Genomic DNA, 19,299 nt, shown 5'->3' with positions numbered 1-19,299 from the left:
CAGTCAAAACAGTACCCAGTGCTTTAATTATTCCTGGGATGCAGGAGGTGTTCAAATGCTCATTGAATGACTTTTTCAGTGATATTCAGCTTATCTTTAAAAAAAAAATTTTAATACTTAACAGGAATGGAGTGAATAAATGAATTTGCTTAAAATAATGATTTTTGTCGTGAATGAAAAATGACAAATATGGTATCTCTTTATTGTTTCCTTTAGATTGGAATCATTGGTGGAACAGGCCTGGATGATCCAGAAATCTTAGAAGGAAGAACTGAAAAATATGTGGATACACCATTTGGCAAGGTTCATATCAGTTAGTGGAGACATACTAGCTTTTTCCTCTGACCCTGTGCTAGCCTGATTTTTAAGATAAAAAATTTATTATAATTGCTTTTGTCCTGGGAGTCAAGCTGCCTGCCCACATCTGAGGGGAGCCAGAGCCCTGTCGCTGCCACCCATGATGGAACCAAGGATGCCTGGGACTCGGCCATATTGAGAATATGGCTTCTGAATTTGCAAACGTACCTTCTCAGTTTTTACCCCTAGAGGCCAGATATTCATTTCAGACACGCCAAATGACTTTTCAGATCTCTGCATTCGAATAAACTTCTTACTTCTTATTTGGGGTCATTATGTCACACCACACTAATTTAGGAGGTAGACTGATGACTAGGGGGAGGAAGTGTGACCTTTTTAGTGAGTCCTGGCCCTAAGGGAGATGTCATGGGAACCCAGAACACCATCGCACACTGAACTGCAAATAGAATGTGCTTTTCTAGTAGGAGACTGTTTGTGCCCGTCCCTGTGTATCCAGCCTGGGCCAGGGTAGGCACCTGCTTCCTAATCCCTTAGTGCTACTGGGATTTACTGCATTTCCTCTCAGCTTCCTATGAAGGTACCTGCATCTGGCAGTCCCAGCCAGCTTCTCCGATGGACTTAATGTGCCCTCAGGTCTTCTGCAGCTTTGGCCGTCAGAGCCTTGTGAACACAGTGCTGAGTCCTTGCTTGTGACCGGTGGCCTGATCTGATTTCTGCATTTTACTTTCACACCTGTTCTCCACACATCTGTTTGACCAACCTCCCATCAGAGTCCCCTGGGGCACTTTTTACAAATACATGGTACTAAATGGTACATACCTACACCTCAAGGCATCAGCAGTTGTCAGTGAACTCTATCTAGGCTTACCGTGGACTCAGTAAATAGTTGTCAAGTGTGATTACATTGGTCCAGCAAATCTAGATTCTTGCTTTTTTAAAGTATATCTTTCAACTCCAAGCTCCAGGAATCCTATGGTGGCTGAACAATTGAAATGACAGCTTTTTGTTGTTAGTATATATATTTTTTAATTCACTGATGTGTGGCTATTTTTCATTATTTGCAGCCTTCTGATGCCTTAATTTTGGGGAAGATAAAGAATGTTGATTGTGTCCTCCTTGCAAGGTAAGGCATCTTGAGTTTTTTGAATGTTACCTCCAAAGGAGAATTAAGTTCTGGAGAAAGAATTGTTGCCAGTGTGAGTTTTTTTTTGTGTTGGTAGAACCAGAACCTCTTAGTCACCTCTGTTGACCACTAGTGTTTGGGGTAAATTATATTGATTTTGGAGATCGATGATCTACCCACTCCCCTCTGAGGTTGAGAGCGTGGTTCAACCAATTCACTGTGTGAGCTTTACTAAGATTTGTGCTCTGGCTTCATTTCTCACTGCAAAAGGGAATATTTTTTTCTTTTTTCTCATTAGAAATATGAAGAAAAATAATGCTTTATTCATGACCTCTTGTGAAGTAATAGCTCTAGGTTTATGAAGTGTTGGATATTGGGGTCCCTGAAGTGGGCCTTCCCTGTGGTGTCCACGCTCTTTAGTCCTTGACTGTTAGAAAATGAAATATATTCATTTTCTTTTGCTGAAGAACAAATGACATTTGTCCCCTTATTCACAGTTTCCGTTTCTGCCATTTCAGTTACCCTTTGTCAACTGCAGTCTGAAAATAATTACCTGTAATCAGATAACTTGAGGGGGGCCTACCTTCACATAGCTTTTATTACAGCATATCGTTATCATTGCTTCTATTTTATTTTTTGTTAATTGTTAATCTCTTATTGTGCTTAATTTATAAGTCAGACTTTATCATAGGTTTCTTTGTACAGAAAAAACGGCTTAGCACGATTCCAAGTTTGAGGCATCCACTCAGGGCCTTGGAACAAGATTCCCTGAGCATGAAGGGGAACTATCAGACCACAAATTCAGCAGCTCAGAACCACACACATTCTCTCACAACTTCACACATTAGGAGTGTGTGTGCAGCTCTGCTGAGTGTTCTGCTTGGTGTCGGGCGAGGTACATTCAAGGCCTTGTTTTCCCCGGGAGCTCCAGGTCCCTGTCCAAGCAAATGGTGGTTCTTGGCAAAATTCACTTCTTCTTGGTTATGAAACTGAGGTCTTTAGCTCCTAGGGGCTCTCCACAAATATCCCTGCCAAGTGGCCCTGGACACATGTAGTTCGGTGACACGGCTCTTCAGGGCCAGTGCCCAGCTGTCTGTAGGGCAGGCTGGCAGAGCCTAATCACTGGGGCAGCTCCCTACACCTTTGCTAATCCTGTGGGTTTGAAGCAAAAGTCTAGTGTCTACTCGCCCTGTAGGAGAGAATGATACCGCATGAAAGCGGAGCCCCTCCTCCATATACACACACACACACACACACACAGTGCCAGCCTGCCACACTGCATGATTTGATATGGAAGAGCTTTGCTGAATCCATCAAAACCAGATTTTTATTTTAGCTGATTATATGAGGTAGAATTCAGGCAACTTTCATGGGTCTGTGATGATCACTTAATTGTTCCCAGGCTTTAAGAAAACTGGAAGTGGGGCCTTCCTGGTGGCACAGGGGGTTAAGACGCAGCCTATGTAGCTGTCCACAGCCACTGCAGCATGAGTTCGATCCCCGGCCAGGGAGCTACCCACATGGCCCAGCAGACCTCTCCTGTCTCACCCACTGCTCCCCTCAGCAGTGTGTTTCAGTAGATCTACCTGTTTTGCTCCCCACTCTGTCTCTGGAGAATCCTCTCACACATACACTTCTCCCCATTCCGTGCACCTCTGGCCTGTACCCTAGTTCTTGTATGCATAAATTAAAAAAAAAAGAAAATTGGAAGTGGTGAGGGCTTTATACTCCTACCAGCTGAAGTGAACCATCAGACTGAAATGCTTGACCCTCTAATGCATTGCTTTTGAGTTTTGAATGCCAAGATTGAGGTGTTAGCAGGTTGCTTCCTTCTGAAGGGAGAAGGAAGGAGTTATTCCAGACTTGTCGATGGTCATGGTCTCCCCGCTTTGCTTGGTCTTCCCTGTGTGCATGTCTGTCTTAATTTCTTCCTCTCATAGGGACATCTGCCATATTGGATTAGGGCCCACCTTGATGATCACTGTTAGTGAAAGACTGCAAGACTGTACTCTCCAAGTACAGTCACAGTTTGAGGTTCCAGAGGTTGAGAGTAAGTGTAAATTTGCGGGGAAGACCCAGTTCAGCCCATAACACTGGTCTTGCCTGAGATGATCAGTGACTGAGCAAAACCTGCTAATGTCAAAAAGCCTGGAAATTATAATATTTTCAGAGTTTTGTTACCTTTGGTGGGGGGAGGGGTGATCGGGCAGATGGGAATAGAGACATTTACTGGAAACCTGAGCTTCTATTTCTGCTTCGTGTCTTCATTGGCACCTCTTGTTCTCTGTGTCACGGCTCCTGTGAGATCTGGGGCCTGGTGTCTCTGAATCTGAGTGTTGGTGCCTCACAGGATAGACACATGCAGCTTCCTGGAGGACAAATTCCGTGCAAGTTACTACCTATTCTGGGTAGGAAAACACAGAATGTAAAGCTGACCTTCCCTTCAGAATGTTATTACCTGACCTGTTCTCATTCATCCTCAGCTAGTGAAGGTACTTTGGTACAAGGGCTAGGAGCTCAGTTCTAAATTCATTTTCTAGCCATATAATGGTGCCTGTTACCTCACCTACACTATTGGCTGTGCTTTCCCTAGGCACGGGAGGCAGCATACCATCATGCCCTCAAAAGTCAACTACCAGGCCAACATCTGGGCTCTGAAGGAGGAGGGCTGCACGCACGTCATCGTGACCACAGCCTGTGGCTCCTTGAGGGAAGAGATTCAGCCTGGAGACATCGTCATCATCGACCAGTTCATCGACAGGTGAGCCCTCATCTAAACTACCTGGGCTCTCATGAGATCGCTCCCAGTTCCCATGGGATGTGTAGGAACTGGGGGAGTGGGAAGGGCAGCCTCCAAGTTTGATTTAAGCATATGCCAGATGAAAGGATAATCCTGAATTCCCCAGTTCAACCTTTTTGTTTTTTAAAAGATTTATTTATTTATGCATACAAGTACAGGGGTACAGGCCAGAGGTACGAGGAGGGGGTGAAAGGATTCACCAGAGACAGAATGGGGAGCAGAACAGGCGGATTGACTGAAATACATTGCTGAGGGGAACAGCGTGAGACTCGGAAGAGGTCTGCTGCGCCATGTGGGTAGCTCCCTGGCTGGCTGGGGATCAAACTCATGCCGAGCTGCAGTGGCTGCGGATAACTTCATGGTGCTGCAGGTTAACCCCTTGCGCCACCAGGGAGGCCCTCCCCAGTTCAGTTTTAATTCTCAGTTTCAACTTTCTTCCATTCACTGCTCACTACAGGGACTTTTTAAAAAACAAACTGACTGCTAATATTTCCTTAGTTGTAAGTGGCCAGGCAGCGCTTGCCTGTCCCTCACCAGCTCAGTAACTTTGTTCTAGTAAGTGTCCAAGGGGAATTCTGCCCATAACACTGGTGAGCTTCTCAATAAATGCCTTTTCATTTGAAGGGTCCAACCCCTTTTTCTTTTCACCCTGAAAAGTCTCCCCACATTCTAAATTTTACTGATTCATCCTTAAGTGTCATTTAGTGTTTTCCCCTGTCCCCTGTATTTGCTGTAACCCAGCAGTTCACTCTGGAAGCTTGTTCAAAACCAGGTTCAAATTCTAGATAAGAATCCTCAACCTCATTATCAGGAGGCACCTTGTCTTTTCACCAAGTTAGGCTTGATCTGTTGGTTCAGTAGTTGGGGGATTGGGGGAGGGGTGGTAGTGGGGGTTGTAATTTAATTACATAATAATGGGCTGCCAGACTCCTGGGCTTTTTCTACACTTGCTGATAGCCAGAGCAATCACTAGGCATCCCATTCCACAACCCCATTCCTGGTGGAGCGATCACCTCCCAGGATGCTCTGGAAGGGGATGGTGACCGCACCTGGTGGGCCTGAGCAGTGGGGAGCAGTGCACAGAGGGTGAGCCACATGGGCTCCTGCCAAAGCCTCAGACCAGCCTGCTCTTCTGCACTCTTCTGTCTCTGAACTGACAACACACCTCTTACCTCTTCTGGTCTGTGAAGAAGGTTTATTCAGTCCAGTTCTTATGTCTTCTGCCATTCAAGGATTCATTACAGTTTTTAGTCCATCAGAAGCCTTATTGATTATTTTCTAATGAGATGAAGGCATTAGATTGAACCATATGAAATGGCCCATCCTGTAAGTCAGATATGGTTGAATATCAGCAATTATATGTGGTTCAATCTAATAGTGGGGGTAGACTGAACTCATGACATGCCCCTCTTCTGTCATTTTTACTTTCCTCTTGTAAACATTTGACACCATCTGTATATTAGCCCTCTTCCCCTCTGGTATGTAAGTCTCATGAGCCATTTGTCCTGTTTGCCACTTTTACCCTTATACCTACTGCTCTGCCTGGCCGGAGTTGCTCAGTCTGATATTTGAGGCATTGAATGATGTGATCGTTCGGAGAGAGAGGGAGACTGCTGTTTGTGTTTAGAGAAATATTTTTTTTTTTAAGATTTATTTATTTATTTATACAAGCACTGGGCACAGTCAGAAGCGCGGGAGGGTGAGAGAACTCACCAGAGCCCGAGCGGGGAGCAGAACAGGCAGACTGACCAAATACACTGCTGAGGGGAGCAGCAGGTGGCAGGAGAGGTCTGCGCGCCATGTGGGGCCCTCACCCTGCGGCAGGGGATCGAACTGGCACTGCAGAGTCTGTGGGCAGCTTCGCAACCCAGCGCTCAATCGCTATGCCACCGGGGAGGCCCTGTGTTTAGAGAAATCTTGATCAAAAGCTCTGTCTCTCAAAGTCTGTGTTAAGGTAATGGCTTAAGAAAACATTTGTAATATGGTGGTTTAATAAAGCAGAGTACCAAAACTATATATTCAGGATGATCTGGATTTATAAAGTATTATAGGTGACACTGAAAGAAAAGTCTGACTTGGGCACTAAGCCTGAGATTAGTTGGTGACTTAATTGGTATATCACTACACTGCTACACTAAACCATTGCATTTCCCACATCCTCTTTCTCATGAAGACATTCATGAGAATGTTTAACAGTCACAAAAATGTTTTCATGAGAAAACATTCACTGACTGACTATTGCTAGAAAACATTTGGGACAAAAAGATAGAACCAAAAGACAGTGGACAGGTGTTGATACTTGTTTCGTTTTTTTTTTTTTTTTTTTTTTAAGATTGTTTATGCATCCAACAACTGGGGTGCAGGCCAGAGGTGTGGGGGATAAGAGGATTCAGCAGAGGCAGAGTGGGGAGCAGAACAGGCAGATCAGGCAGATCCACTGAAATAACACTGCTGAGGGGAGTAGCGGGCGAGACAGGGGAGGTCTGCTGTGCCATGTGGGTAGCTCCCTGGCTGGCCAGGGATGGAACTTGTGCTGCAGTGGCTGGGGGTAGCTTCATAGGTTGCGTCTTAACCCCTTGTGCCACCAGGGAGGCCCCTTGGCATTTTAGATGTGTAATTCTGAGATCTAGTATCTTGGTGGTTTGTTGTTTTTTTGTTTTTGTTTTTTAATAATGTGCTTCCTTAGTCTTGCCTTGGAAGTTCAAAGTCTCCAGCAAGTGCCTTTCGTGGGCCCTAGCATATGTTGCCTCTCCACACAGTGTGGCCATGGGGTATTGACCACAGGGACCCATTCTTAACATTACTTGGTAACTGTAAAAGGAAATCTGTCTAAAGATCTGTTCCTTGATCCCTGAGGAACTGTTATTTGGAAGATCTCAGATTTCGTATTGATTCCATATTAAAGTAGCAGTTTGGATAGGCAGGTCAGATGAGAGGTGAAAGCTCATTTTACCTTTTAAAACAGCCACTAGAAACTTTAACAGTATGTATGTGGCTGGCATTGTGTTGCTGTTGGACAACATCTTCTAAGTGATACTGTTGGGCCTGTGCCTCCCAGCTAACCAAGTTGTGACACGTAGGTGAATCACCTTGATTGTGTTTGAATGTCTCGTAGAGGAGAATCAGAACTTTTCACCTTGTTGAGTAATGTTCTCGTTTGTTGAATGATAGCACATTTTTGAACAGAATAAATCTTGGTGTGTTGAGGCAAGTGCCTGTTGGCTCCCAGGGTGCTGTAGTCAGATGCAGATGCAGGTTAGAGGCTTACTGTTGCCACCTGAGGTTCCCACAGCTATACCCACTGCTTTTGACAGTGTTGCAATGTTCTACAAAGCCAGCTGGATTAAACCACTGGAGCTGGAGCATTGAACTGGGTGATTTTATCGTGGCTCCACTTAACATATCACTTTTACCCTGTGGGCCTCTTCATAACCAAAGCTTGAACTCTGCCACCTCTCAGTCTCCTCTCCTGCATGTCCACCACCATTCCGGGGACACACAGTTGTCTGTTGCCATAACTTTGCTTAGTATCTCCTTTTATCCTGAAGTGGCCCTCAGAGGCTAAAGGGATTATTCATCTCCCTAACGTAAATTCATAGTGGAAGTATTGGAGCGGAATAGTAGGGCTGTTCTCATTAAGTAGATAGCAGAACTGAAGAATGTCCTTATCTGCACTTAGTGCCCAACATAGGCGAAACCCCACTACCCGCATGACAGCTGGCGCTAGCTTGGCAGCATTTTTACTCAAATTGGAACAATTCAGAGGTTCGCATGGTCTTGTGTGAGAGAAAGGCAGCTCTCGTTTTTATGGTTGTCTTTAAAAACATTACATTTCCACAAATATGCCTTTGAAGAAATCTCACAACTCACCATATTTATGATGCACATATTAACAGGAACAACTAGATCTGTAACTGGAAAGACGTGCATGTAGTATTGGATTTATTTTTTTAAAGATACAGACTAGTACAAGCTCTTAAACTGCTGCTCATACTAAAATATCAATAGAGGAAGCAAAAATGGGGTTCTTACTCATTTTGTTTAGGATTCTTTTTAATAGAGGCTTTTATCAGGAGTGTTTTGCAGATAAGGGTTTGTTGGTGTTTGTACAATGCGGAAAAAAAGTAAAAAAAAAACAAACAGGGGGCCTCCCTCGTGGCGCAAGGGGTTAAACACCACACTATGAAGCAATCTGCAGCCTCTGTAGCATGAGTTCAATCCCTGGCCCGCCAGGGAGCAACCCACATGGTGAGGCAGACCTCTCCTGACTTGCCTGCTGCTCCCCTCACCAGTGTATTTCAGTCAGTCTGCCTGTTCTGTTCCCCACTATGTCTCTGAATCCTCTCACCCCCCACATGATCTGGCCTGTGCCCCAGCTCTTGTATGCATAAATAAATAAATCTTTTGGGAAAAAAACAAAAACAAAAACAGGGCATAATTCCTAATGCCAGGTGTTTTCTGCAAAAACACGTTGGTCTGTTATGCCTGGGGCCCTGGTTAGGTACTCCTGGAGGAATGCAGTGGAAGAAAGGCCCAGCTTGGAAGTGAGACATCCAAAATTGTGTCCTGGCCTGGCCCCCTAAATTCCTTTGTCACGTAGTGTCCTCATTTGCTGTGTGAGGGTGTTCAACTGATGTTCAACTCCTAAGATGATTGCTTTCTCCAGGCTGCTGATGCATCTTACTCATCAGGAAAGTCCCACGCTAAATATAATGCTAAGGGCTTATGTCACAAAGAGCCTGAACTGCCTGGGCTTTTTTCACCATGTCAATAGAGCTAAGTTTTCCCCTTTCTTGTATTCCACCAGGCTCTTGGACATGATAGGCCACAGGAAGCCTTTGCTTAATTCTCCCATTCCTGTCAGCAGCTATTTTAAAACCCTTACTGTTCTCTGTTTCCTGCCCATCTCTTTCACTCTTAGTTGGGAATGTGGCCTCTTTACAACAAAGCAGATGCCGTTGGGCATAAACTCACCATCTTCCCTCACCTTTCCTTTCACTACTTACTTCCGTTCCTGTCCTGTGTCATTTTCCTGCCCAGAGCTGGCCTTTAGGTGGGGCAGCTGATCCCACGGGAGCTTGTGTCTTTCTTGTGTTTCACTCCATGACCTGCTGGTTGGAACAGTAAGTTGTTACATCCTTATGGTCACTAAAAATGCTGATAAACCCTCCAACTTCGGAGTTCCTTCTAGGTGCCACACAAAACAGAGAGTCCCACTCACTACGCACAAGAATGGTTCTCCAGTTGAGTGTTGTAGAGACTTAGCTCAGAAATGTTGGTCATTTGCTGATATGTGGGATGTGTGGCGCTTGAACTTGGGTTAATCTCCAAAACCTGTGATGTCAGCTGCCCCTGATGTCATAAACTTCCAACATTGTTCGGCTTCTAATCCCACACCCTCCTTTCTGAGCTCTCCCTTCTCTACTTGGTAAATTGGTAGGTTGGTGATAGTGTGGCACTGCCATCCCCTCCTTGGTCATTGCTGTGAATCAGTGTCTCTCCACCCAGGTAGTTTCCAGGTCAAGCCTTTTCATGCCTTGACTGCACCTTCCTTCTCGATCACTGGTCTCATCCCTGTCGGTTCTTAACACACTTCCCTCAAATATAGTTTCCATACTGCTCCCTGAAAATACAGCAGTAACTAAGATACAGCTATAGAAATGCTGGGAAGCAAGTGCCCACTATCCTTTGAGTGAGATTGCCCTAGATCTGGCCCTCGGGGTGCCACTGAGCAACACTGGTTAGCACCAGCTCAACCCAGATTTTTTTTTTAAAGATTTATTTATTTATGCATACAAAAGCTGGGGTACAGGCCACAGATGCGGCGGGTGAGAGGATTCACCAGAGACAGAGTGAGGAGCACAACAGGCAGATTGACTGAAATGCACTGCTGAGGGGAGCAGCAGGCGAGACAGGAGAGGTCTGCTGCTCCACGTGGGTTTCCTTCTGGCCAGGCCGGGGATGGAACTCGTGCTGTAGAGGCTGCAGATTGCTTCATAATGTGGTGCTTAACCCCTTCCACCACAAGGCAGGCCCTCAACCCAGACTTTTGAATTGACAGCATTTACCAGCACGGTCAAAGGGGTATCCTAAGATCTGTATATGAAGACCTCACTTCTTTCTGCATTTTAATGGAATCTGTTTTAGTTCCTTTTGTAAAGGAGGATGATCTTTGACATTCTTTTTATTTTTTAATGCATACAAGAGCTGGGGTACAGGCCAGAGGTGCAGGGGGTTGAGAGGATTCACTAGAGGCAGAGTGGGGAGCAGAATAGGCGGAACCGCAGTGGGCGAGACAGGAGAGGTCTGCACCCTGTGGGTCACCTCCCTGGCCAGAGAGTCAAATTTGCTGCAGTGGCTGTGGATAGCTTCCTAGTGCTGTGATTTAACCCCTAGCGCCACCAGGGAGGCCCCAATCTTTGGCATTCGTAAAAATATCACATCACCTTTGTGGCGATTACTTCCATTGCTTTTGTGTTCATTTCCCTCTTCGGTGAAATATTGATGTTAATATTTATTATCTGGTCACATCTGGCCTCCTGAACATGAAGTGAAGTGATTTTGGATGATTCTGATATGAATGTTGAACTCTTAAGCACATGTCACCTGTTGTTAGACCTTGGATAGCTAACACGCACACAGCTACAGCTAGTGGAGATGGCTAGACCCTTTATAAAGAACAATCTAGGGCCTCCCTGGTGGCACAGGGGTTAAAGACAGTGCTGTTAGGCTATCACCGGCCACTGCAGCGTGAGTTCAGTCCCCAGCCGGCCAGGGAGCTACCCTCATAGCCAGCGGACCTCCTCCTGCCTCACCCATTGCTCCACTCAGCAGTGTATTTCAGTGGATCTGCCTGTTCTGTTCCCCATTCTAGTGACTCCTCTCACCCCCACACCTCTGGCTTACACTCCAGTTCTTGTATGCATAAATAAATAAATAAATCTTTTTTAAAAAAAATATATAACACATTCTGAAATGTTTAAAATATAATGTATGACATCAAATTAAAGAGCTTCTGTACAGCAAAAGAGACAATAACAAAAACAAAGAGAAACCCCACCAACTGGGAGAACATTTTTGCACACAACACTAATGATAAAGGACTGATCACAAAAATCTGCAAAGAGCTGATGAGACTCAACAACAAAGAAAATAATCCCGTCAAAAAATGGGCAGAAGTGGGGCCTCCCCGGTGGCGCAGCGGTTGAGCGCTGGGTTGCGAGGCTGCCCGCTGCCTCTGCGGCGCCGGTTCGATTCCCGGCTGCTCCCCGGCCACCGGAGGAGGGTCCCACATGGCGTGCAGACCTCTCCTGCCGCCCGCTGCTCCCCTCAGCAGTGTACTTCGGTCCTTCTGCCTGCTCTGCTCCCCGCTCTGGCTCTGGTGAATTCTCTCACCCTCCCGCGCTTCTGACTGTACCCAGTGCATGTACAAACAAAACAAACGAACAAACAAATAAATAAATAAATAAAACATGCCTCTATAAAAAAAAGAAAAAAAAAAAAAGGCAAAACCCCACAATTTCCCAAAAAAAAAAAAAAAAAAAAAAATGGGCAGAAGAGCTAAAAAGAAACTTCTCTGAAGAGGAAATGCAAATGGCCAACAGGCGTATGAAAAAATGTTCAACATCACTTGTAATCAGGGAAATGCAAATCAAAACTACCATGAGATACCATCTCACACCAGTGAGAATGGCACATATTAAAAAACCTAGCAACAACAAGTGTTGGCGAGGGTGTGGAGAAAAAGGAACTCTTCTGCACTGTTGGTGGGAGTGCAAACTGGTCCAACCACTATGGAGAGCTGTGTGGAGATTTCTGGACCTACTAAACATAGAGCTTCCATATGATCCAGCAATTCCACTCCTAGGTATTTACCCAAAGGACACAGAAACATCAATTCCAAAGAACACCTGCACCCCTATGTTTATAGCAGCACTATTTACAATAGCCAAGCTTTGGAAACAACCCAAATGCCCAAAAATAGATGACTGGATCAAGAAGATGTGGTACATATATACCATGGAATATTACTCAGCATTCAAAAAAGATAAACACATGCAATTTGCAGCAACATGGATGGCGCTGGAAGGGATCATGCTCAGCGAAATAAGCCAAAAAGAAAAAGAAAAATACCGGATGGTCTCACTCATAGCAGGAATCTAGAAAACTTAAATAAGGGACCAGAAAAATGAATAACTATAAGAAAGCGAAAATCAAAATCAACAAAAAACTATGAACCAGAGACACTTTTTGGGGGGTGAGGGGCGGGAGGGGAGGGATTGGGGTCAGAATGGGGGGGTTGCAATTGTATGGGGAATACAAAAATAAAATTTATTATTTTAAAAATAAATAAATAAATAATAGTAAAAAAAATAAATAAAATAAAATATAATGTATGGGGCCCTCCCCAGTGGCGCAGTGGGTTGAGTGCAGCGCTGTGAAGCTGTCCGCGGCTTCTGCAGGGCCAGTTCGATTCCCAGCCAGCGGGGGAGATACCCACATGGTGTGGCAGACCTCTCCTGTCTCACCTGCTGCTCCTCTCAGCAGTGTTTTCAGTCCATCTGCCTGTTCTGTTCCCCGCTCTGTCTCTGGTGAATCCTTTCACCCTTCCATGCCTCTGACCGGTACCCCGGTTCTTACATAAATGAATAAGTCTTTTTAAAAAATAACATTTAAAATATATATATATATATATATATATATATATATATATATATATAAAATGTATATGCCTTGCCAACCATTTGCCCTTTGGAGAGCAGCCCAGAGCACTATTTGAGCAACCACACCATGGTATGTTGTGAAGCTGTGAGCAGGATTTGTTAAGAGTTACACAGGTCGAGTGATACCTGGCAGGGAAAACAAAGCTGTTCAGTTGCAGCACCAGTAAATGCTTGCATGATTCTTATTACGCTCCTGGTGCCGCAAGCGGTCACAGCACTGGGAGGCATCCCGTCCAGACCTTACTCTCCCCTTTTATAGGTGAGAAGACTGAGGCCCAAAGAGATTGTTCTTACCACCTGGTTGTCAAAACCCAGATTTTGACTCTGTTTAGGAGGACTTCATGAGAAATGTGAATGAGAAAAGGAAAACTGACCTGCTTATTGAGTAGTGTTGCCTCGTGCAACATAACAGCAGTTGGTTTTTCTCCTTTACAGGAACTCTCTGAGATAGAAGCAATGGCAAGATCTTAAAGATAATGGTTCAAATTCATAAACTTTCAGTACCTTGTGGTTAATAGAATACTCATTCCTCATTTGTTGCTATTGATGTCAAAACGTCTCTACTTCTCTTCACTGGGCAGTTAACCCTTGAATGACTCTAGGGGTAAGGGCATGGACCCACCTCTATTGCACACACAGAGGAAAATCCTAATATAAATTTAGCCCACATCCCTCAAACTTACTAGCTACCATGGGCCTGAGCCTTCTCGCTTATGTAATGACTAACATTTTGTGCTCATTTTCTGTGCACTGGGTCATCATAACGGTCCTTGTTCTCACTTGTCTCGATGTTGGGCAGCTGTCTCAGGCTGGTGGAGGGAAAAGGAAAGACAGCCCATACATTTAATTCTATGGACTTCACATCACCATTTCCGTTTGACCTTTTTGTGCTTTTTCATTTCTCTAAAAATGTTTCTATATGATATCAATCCATCATCTACTATGGGCTTTATAGTTTTAGCACCCATATCACATGTCATAAAAGAAGTTAAAAAGTTAAAAAGCAGTGTTGAGTAATCTGGACCTTTCTGCAAAATTATCTAATGTCACTTTGTCTTCTGGGGCTTCTGCATCAACTTCCTCATCACTGGTCTGGAAGTGCCCTCTCCCTGAAGTTGGTTAATTCCTCTGTTGTCTCGGTACCCTCGCAGTTCAAACCTGTATTGTCAGGGTCAGCTGTAGCTTTAAACTGTCCCTTTCCTGACTCAGCAGTGCCTCGCCTTTGTTCTGTAGGTTAGAGAACTTTGTATGCAGATTCCACTACCTGGATTTTCTAGATCTGCTTTCAAGCTTGCTCATGGCAGCACTGTCCCTAAATGTGTGCGTACACCCCCACACAAGTATACACCCAGAAATTTAGATCATTCTTACTTAATCCTTTTAACTTTGTGACTCTGCACATTGCCACAGGCATGAATATCATTTTGAACTCACCAACTGGTGATTTGACCTTAAGTTTGTCTTGCCCCATCCCCACCCCCACCCCCCACCCCCACCCTTTGTATGCTTTAGGCTTGGGTTTTTTGGTTTTCATTTAGGTAGTGTTTGGAGTCCTGATGCATGCTAAAACTAAAATGCTGTCCAACTGATTATTTGTATTTAAAATGTTTATTATTTGTTAAAGATTTTTTTTATTTATGCATATAAGAACTGGGGTGCAGGCCAGAGGTGCGGGGCAATGAGAGGATTTACCAGAGACAGAGTGGAACACAGAACAGGCAGATGTACTGAAATATACTGCTGAGGGGAGCAGCGGGCAAGACAGGAGAGGTCTGCTGTGCCATGTGGGTAACTCCCTGGCTGGGGATCTGAACTCATGCTGCAGTGGCTGGCAATAGCTTGAGAGCACTGAGATTTTAACCCCTGTGCCACCAGGGAGGCCCCTATTTTAAAGTGTTTAAATGGTAATATATGTTTGCAAATACTTGGTGAGAAGCAAGCCTTCCTGTGAACGTATGCTTTGCTGTTGCCCTTTGAAGGGCAGTTTGGGGAAACACTATTAAATTTTAAAATGTGCTTGTCAATTGACACGAAAAGTCTCTTTGGTTTCTTGAGAAACTCCTGCCCAAGGGAGCTCATGCGAGGTACCAACTGTAATATTTTAAGGACCCATTCATTGAATAGTAACAAAATACACCGAGAGATCCATGGCATTCTATGTAGCACCTTAATAACAAAATGAGTCAATTTTTTATGGCTGATACAGAAAATTTCCAAGATGTGTCATCAGCCAATCATGAAACAGTCCATAAACATAAGTAACAAAATACACCGAGAGATCCATGGCATTCTATGTAGCACCTTAATAACAAAATGAGTCAATTTTTTATGGCTGATACAGAAAATTTCCAAGATGTGTCATCAGCCAATCATGAAACAGTCCATAAACATAAGCTTATATATTTTTCTTAACACACACAAAAAAACTGTGTTTGTGTTAATCTTGGAAAAAAAGAATGTAGTTTATGACTTGTTCTCTTCTTTAGTCATTACTTTCAGCTTCCCACACATGTAACCAGATGCCTCCCTGTTCTTCCTCATGCTGATTGCTATTTTATTGTTGGGTGTGGCTTTTTTTTTCCAACTTTTTTTTATTATTTTTTACATCATTGTTCATTTTTAAACAATATTTGCTTCCCCACCCCAGGTGTTGCCCCCATAGAATTTCCTTCACCAGTGCACCCGTGCACCATCACCTCAGTCCCCTGTTCTCCAACCACCCTCCCTCTGATCCCTCTCCCTCCTCTTCCCCTACAGGATGTCTCTGGTTTATAATTGTCTTGTTTTTGCTTTATTGTGCTTTGTACTGTTATTATTTTTTTACACTGATGTCTTATTTGGTTCCCCTATATTCCTCCTATGAGTGAAACCATCCGATGTTTTTCTTTTTCCTTCTGGCTTATATCACCGAGCATAATTCCTTCTAGCTCCATCCACGTTGCTGTGAATGGCATGAGTTTATCTTTTTTGATTGCTAAGTAATATTCCATTGTGTATATATACACCCCATCTTCTTGATCCAGTCATCTATTTTGGGGACATTTGGGTTGTTTCCAGGTTTTACCTATTGTGTAAATAGTGCTGCAATAAACATAGGGGTACAGGTGTTCTTTTGAATCAATGTTTTTGTGTCCTTTGGTTAGATCCTTAGATGTGGAATTGCTGGGTCATATGGTAGCTCCATTTTCAGTAGACTGAGGAACCTCCAAACAGCTTTCCATAGTGGTTGGACCAGTTTGGGCTCCCACTAGCAATGTAGGAGAGTTCCTTTTTTTTGCCACATCCTCACCAACACCTGTTGTTGCTAGTTTTTTTGATATTTGCCATTCTTACTGTGTGAGGTGGTATCTCAATGTGGTTTTGATTTGCATTTCCCTGATTATAAGGGACGTTGAACATTTTTTCATAAGCCTGTTGGCCATTTGCATTTCCTCTTTGGAGAAATATCTTTTAAGTTCTGCCCATTTCTTGACTGGATTGTTTACTTTGGTTTTTGTTGAGTCGTGTGAGTTCTTTGTAGATCTTTATGAACAGTCCCTTATCAGTTGTATGGAGTGCAAAATTTTTTTCCCAATCCGTGGGGAGTCTTTTTGTTTTGGTTAAAGTCTCTTTTGCTGTACAGAAGCTTTTCAGTTTGATGTAATCCCAGGTTTTTATCTTTTCCTTGACTTTCTTTGCTTTGGGTGATGAGTCTTTAAAAATGTTACTAAAATGTATGTCTTGTAGTGTTTTACCTATATTTTCTTCTAGATATTTTATGATTTCAGGTCTTGTGTCCAGTTCTTTTATCCATTTTGATTTGATTTTTGAGAGGTAGTGGTCAAGTTTCATTCTTTTGCATGTGGATGTGTGATTTAAACAGCATTTTGAGGGCCTCCCCAGTGGCACAGCGGTTGAGCGTTGGGTTGTGAAGCCGCCTCAGCCTCTGCAGCACCAGTTCGATCTCCGGCCATGGGTGAGGGTCCCACATGGCGCGCAGACCCTCCTGCCGCCCGCTGCTCTCCTCAGCAGTGTTCTTCGTCATTCTGCCTATTCTGCTCTCCGCTCTGGCTCTGGTGAATTCTCTCACCTTCCCACACTTCTGACTGTACCCAGTGCTTGTATAAATAAATAAATCTTTAAAAAATAATTAAAAAATAAACAGCATTTTGAGGAGGCAGGGAAGGAGAGGTTGAATTGTTTTCAGTTCACTGTTTGCATCAACAGAACTTCAGATAGCATTTATATTTCTCGTTATTGTCATGTATGTATAAATGCGTCTGTGGAATTGTAGGATTAATTGCTAACAGTCACTGGGCATCCAGGAGACTAACAGACTTGGTATTGAAAGCACCTCTACTTTCTCATTCAAGTTCAAGCTTTAATGAAAAGAGGTGCTTGGAAGGCTTTTCTGTTTTAACCTAGTTTCTTTTTTTTTAAGATTTATTTATTTGTTTGTTTGTTTGTTTGTTTGTTTATACAAGCACTGGGTACAGTCAGAAGCATGGGAAGGTGAGAGAATTCACCAGAGTCAGAGCGGGGAACAGAACAGGCAGACTGACGAAGTACACTGCTGAGGGGAGCAGCGAGCATGGCAGGAGAGGTCTGCTGCACCATGTGGGACCCTCGCTGGTGGCCGGGGATCGAACCGGCACTGCAGAGGCTGTGGGCAGCTTCGCAGCCCAGCGCTCAACCGCTGCACCACCAGGGGAGGCACTTAATCTAGTTTCTTAATTGAATTTTTTTAAAGATTTATTTATTTATTCATAGAAGAGCTGGGATATAGGCCAGAGATGCAGGGGGTGAGAGAATTCACCAGAGCCAGAGCGGGGAACAGAACAGGCAGAAGGACCGAAGTACACTGCTGAGGGGAGCAGCGGGCGGCAGGAGAGGTCTGCGCGCCATGTGGGACCCTCCTCCAGTGGCCAGGGAGCAGCTGGGGATGGAATCAGCGCCACAGAGGCCGCGGGCAGCTTCGCAACCCAGCGCTCAACCGCTGCGCCACCGGGGAGGCCCCTGCCAGTAAATTTTTTGACTCATGTTCCTGCATGCTGAGACTTGTAGTGGACACACCTATGCTGTGAAATCACCACAGAAGATGTATTGTTTGTTTCTCCTGGGTGACAAGTTTTTCCCCCTGACCTCATGCATCGCTCAGGACTTCCACAAAAGAAACAATGAGATGACCATCTTTGAGACTACTCAAGAGTCATGATCCAGAAACAATCCTTCTCTGGCTCCTACCCCATCCATCCCCCATGCCTGAAAGTGCCCAGGGTCCTCTTCTTGACCATCAAACTCCTTTCTGTTATCAGTTTACATCATTTTGTTTCCTTCACCCTCCCACAGATATGGTATGTGTGTTTCTGCACCAACTTTTCTTCCCATGTATTCCTTTTTGACCATCTCAAGCAGTTTTGAGGTTGATACCCCTGACTTAGACTGATACCCCTGAATTCAGTTGTTTCATGCTCTCAGTTGGCAGATGGGGAAGTGAAATTGCCTGCTTAGTCATGTGAGCAAGAGTTGTACGTTACTGTATTAGTTTCCCGTGGCACCAAAAAGAAAGGTGGTGGCAAACAAGGTCCCATTCCCCACCAGATACCCACACCCTAACCCCCAGAACCTGTGAAAACATTCCCTTACGTGGTAAAGGCAAATCAAAGATGCTAATTGGTTGACCTCAAAATAGTCTAGCCTGGATTAACCTGCTGGGCTCAATGTCACAAATTTAGTGTCTTAGCATGGTTTTATTTAATTCTGTAGCTTAGAGATCTAACATGGGTCACACTGGGCAAAAATTGAGATGTCACAAGGCTGCATTCCTTCCTGAGGCTCAGGACCATTTCTTTCCTTCCTTTTTGCCTCCTGCCTTCCTTGGCTGTCATGATCCTCCTGCATCTTCAAGCCAGCAATGGCAGCGCAGAGTCCCCACATCTCCTGACTCACCCACGTGTAAGCACCCCAGTGAGGACATTGAGCCCAGCAGGTTAATCCAGGCTAGACTGTTTCAAGGTCAGCTGGTTATTAGCATCTTTAATTTCCCTTTGCCATATAAGGGTACGTTTTCACAGGTTCTGGGGGTTAGGATGTGGGTATCTTGGGGGAGAGTGGGGCATTCTGTTTGCCACCACAAACCTCTCATTACTGTATGAAACACAGCCACGCATAGAAGGTGTGTATGATCCTTCTCATTCTTCTCAACCAGAAGCTGTAATACAGCTTCCTGTCAGGTCCAACCAATTTGACATGTCATGTGAGGCAAATTTTGTCCATGGGTCAGGAATAGATTTTAGTTGTCTTTCTTAGTGCAAGGAAGAACAGACTCCAGGAAGGTACCCTCACCTCACTTGGGG

At 44.4% G+C, this 19,299-nt stretch overlaps 1 protein-coding gene across 1 annotated transcript in view; it reads left to right on the top strand.

The window, feature by feature from the left end:
- MTAP (methylthioadenosine phosphorylase) overlaps positions 1–19,299 on the top strand; it is a 45,142-nt gene that overhangs the window by 9,010 nt on the left and 16,833 nt on the right. Inside the window, exons 2-4 of the mRNA XM_037491730.2 lie at positions 217–303; positions 1,383–1,441; positions 4,035–4,202. Of these exons, the coding sequence (XP_037347627.1) occupies positions 217–303; positions 1,383–1,441; positions 4,035–4,202 (314 nt within the window). The remainder of the gene's footprint in view (positions 1–216; positions 304–1,382; positions 1,442–4,034; positions 4,203–19,299) is intronic.

This window comes from Talpa occidentalis, unplaced genomic scaffold (genome assembly GCF_014898055.3).
Source record: "Talpa occidentalis isolate TD23 unplaced genomic scaffold, MPIMG_talOcc4v2.1 talOcc4.7, whole genome shotgun sequence".
Lineage (NCBI taxonomy): Eukaryota > Metazoa > Chordata > Mammalia > Eulipotyphla > Talpidae > Talpa > Talpa occidentalis.
The sequence above is the reverse complement of the archived record's forward strand: the minus strand, read 5'-3'. Positions and strand labels throughout refer to the sequence as shown.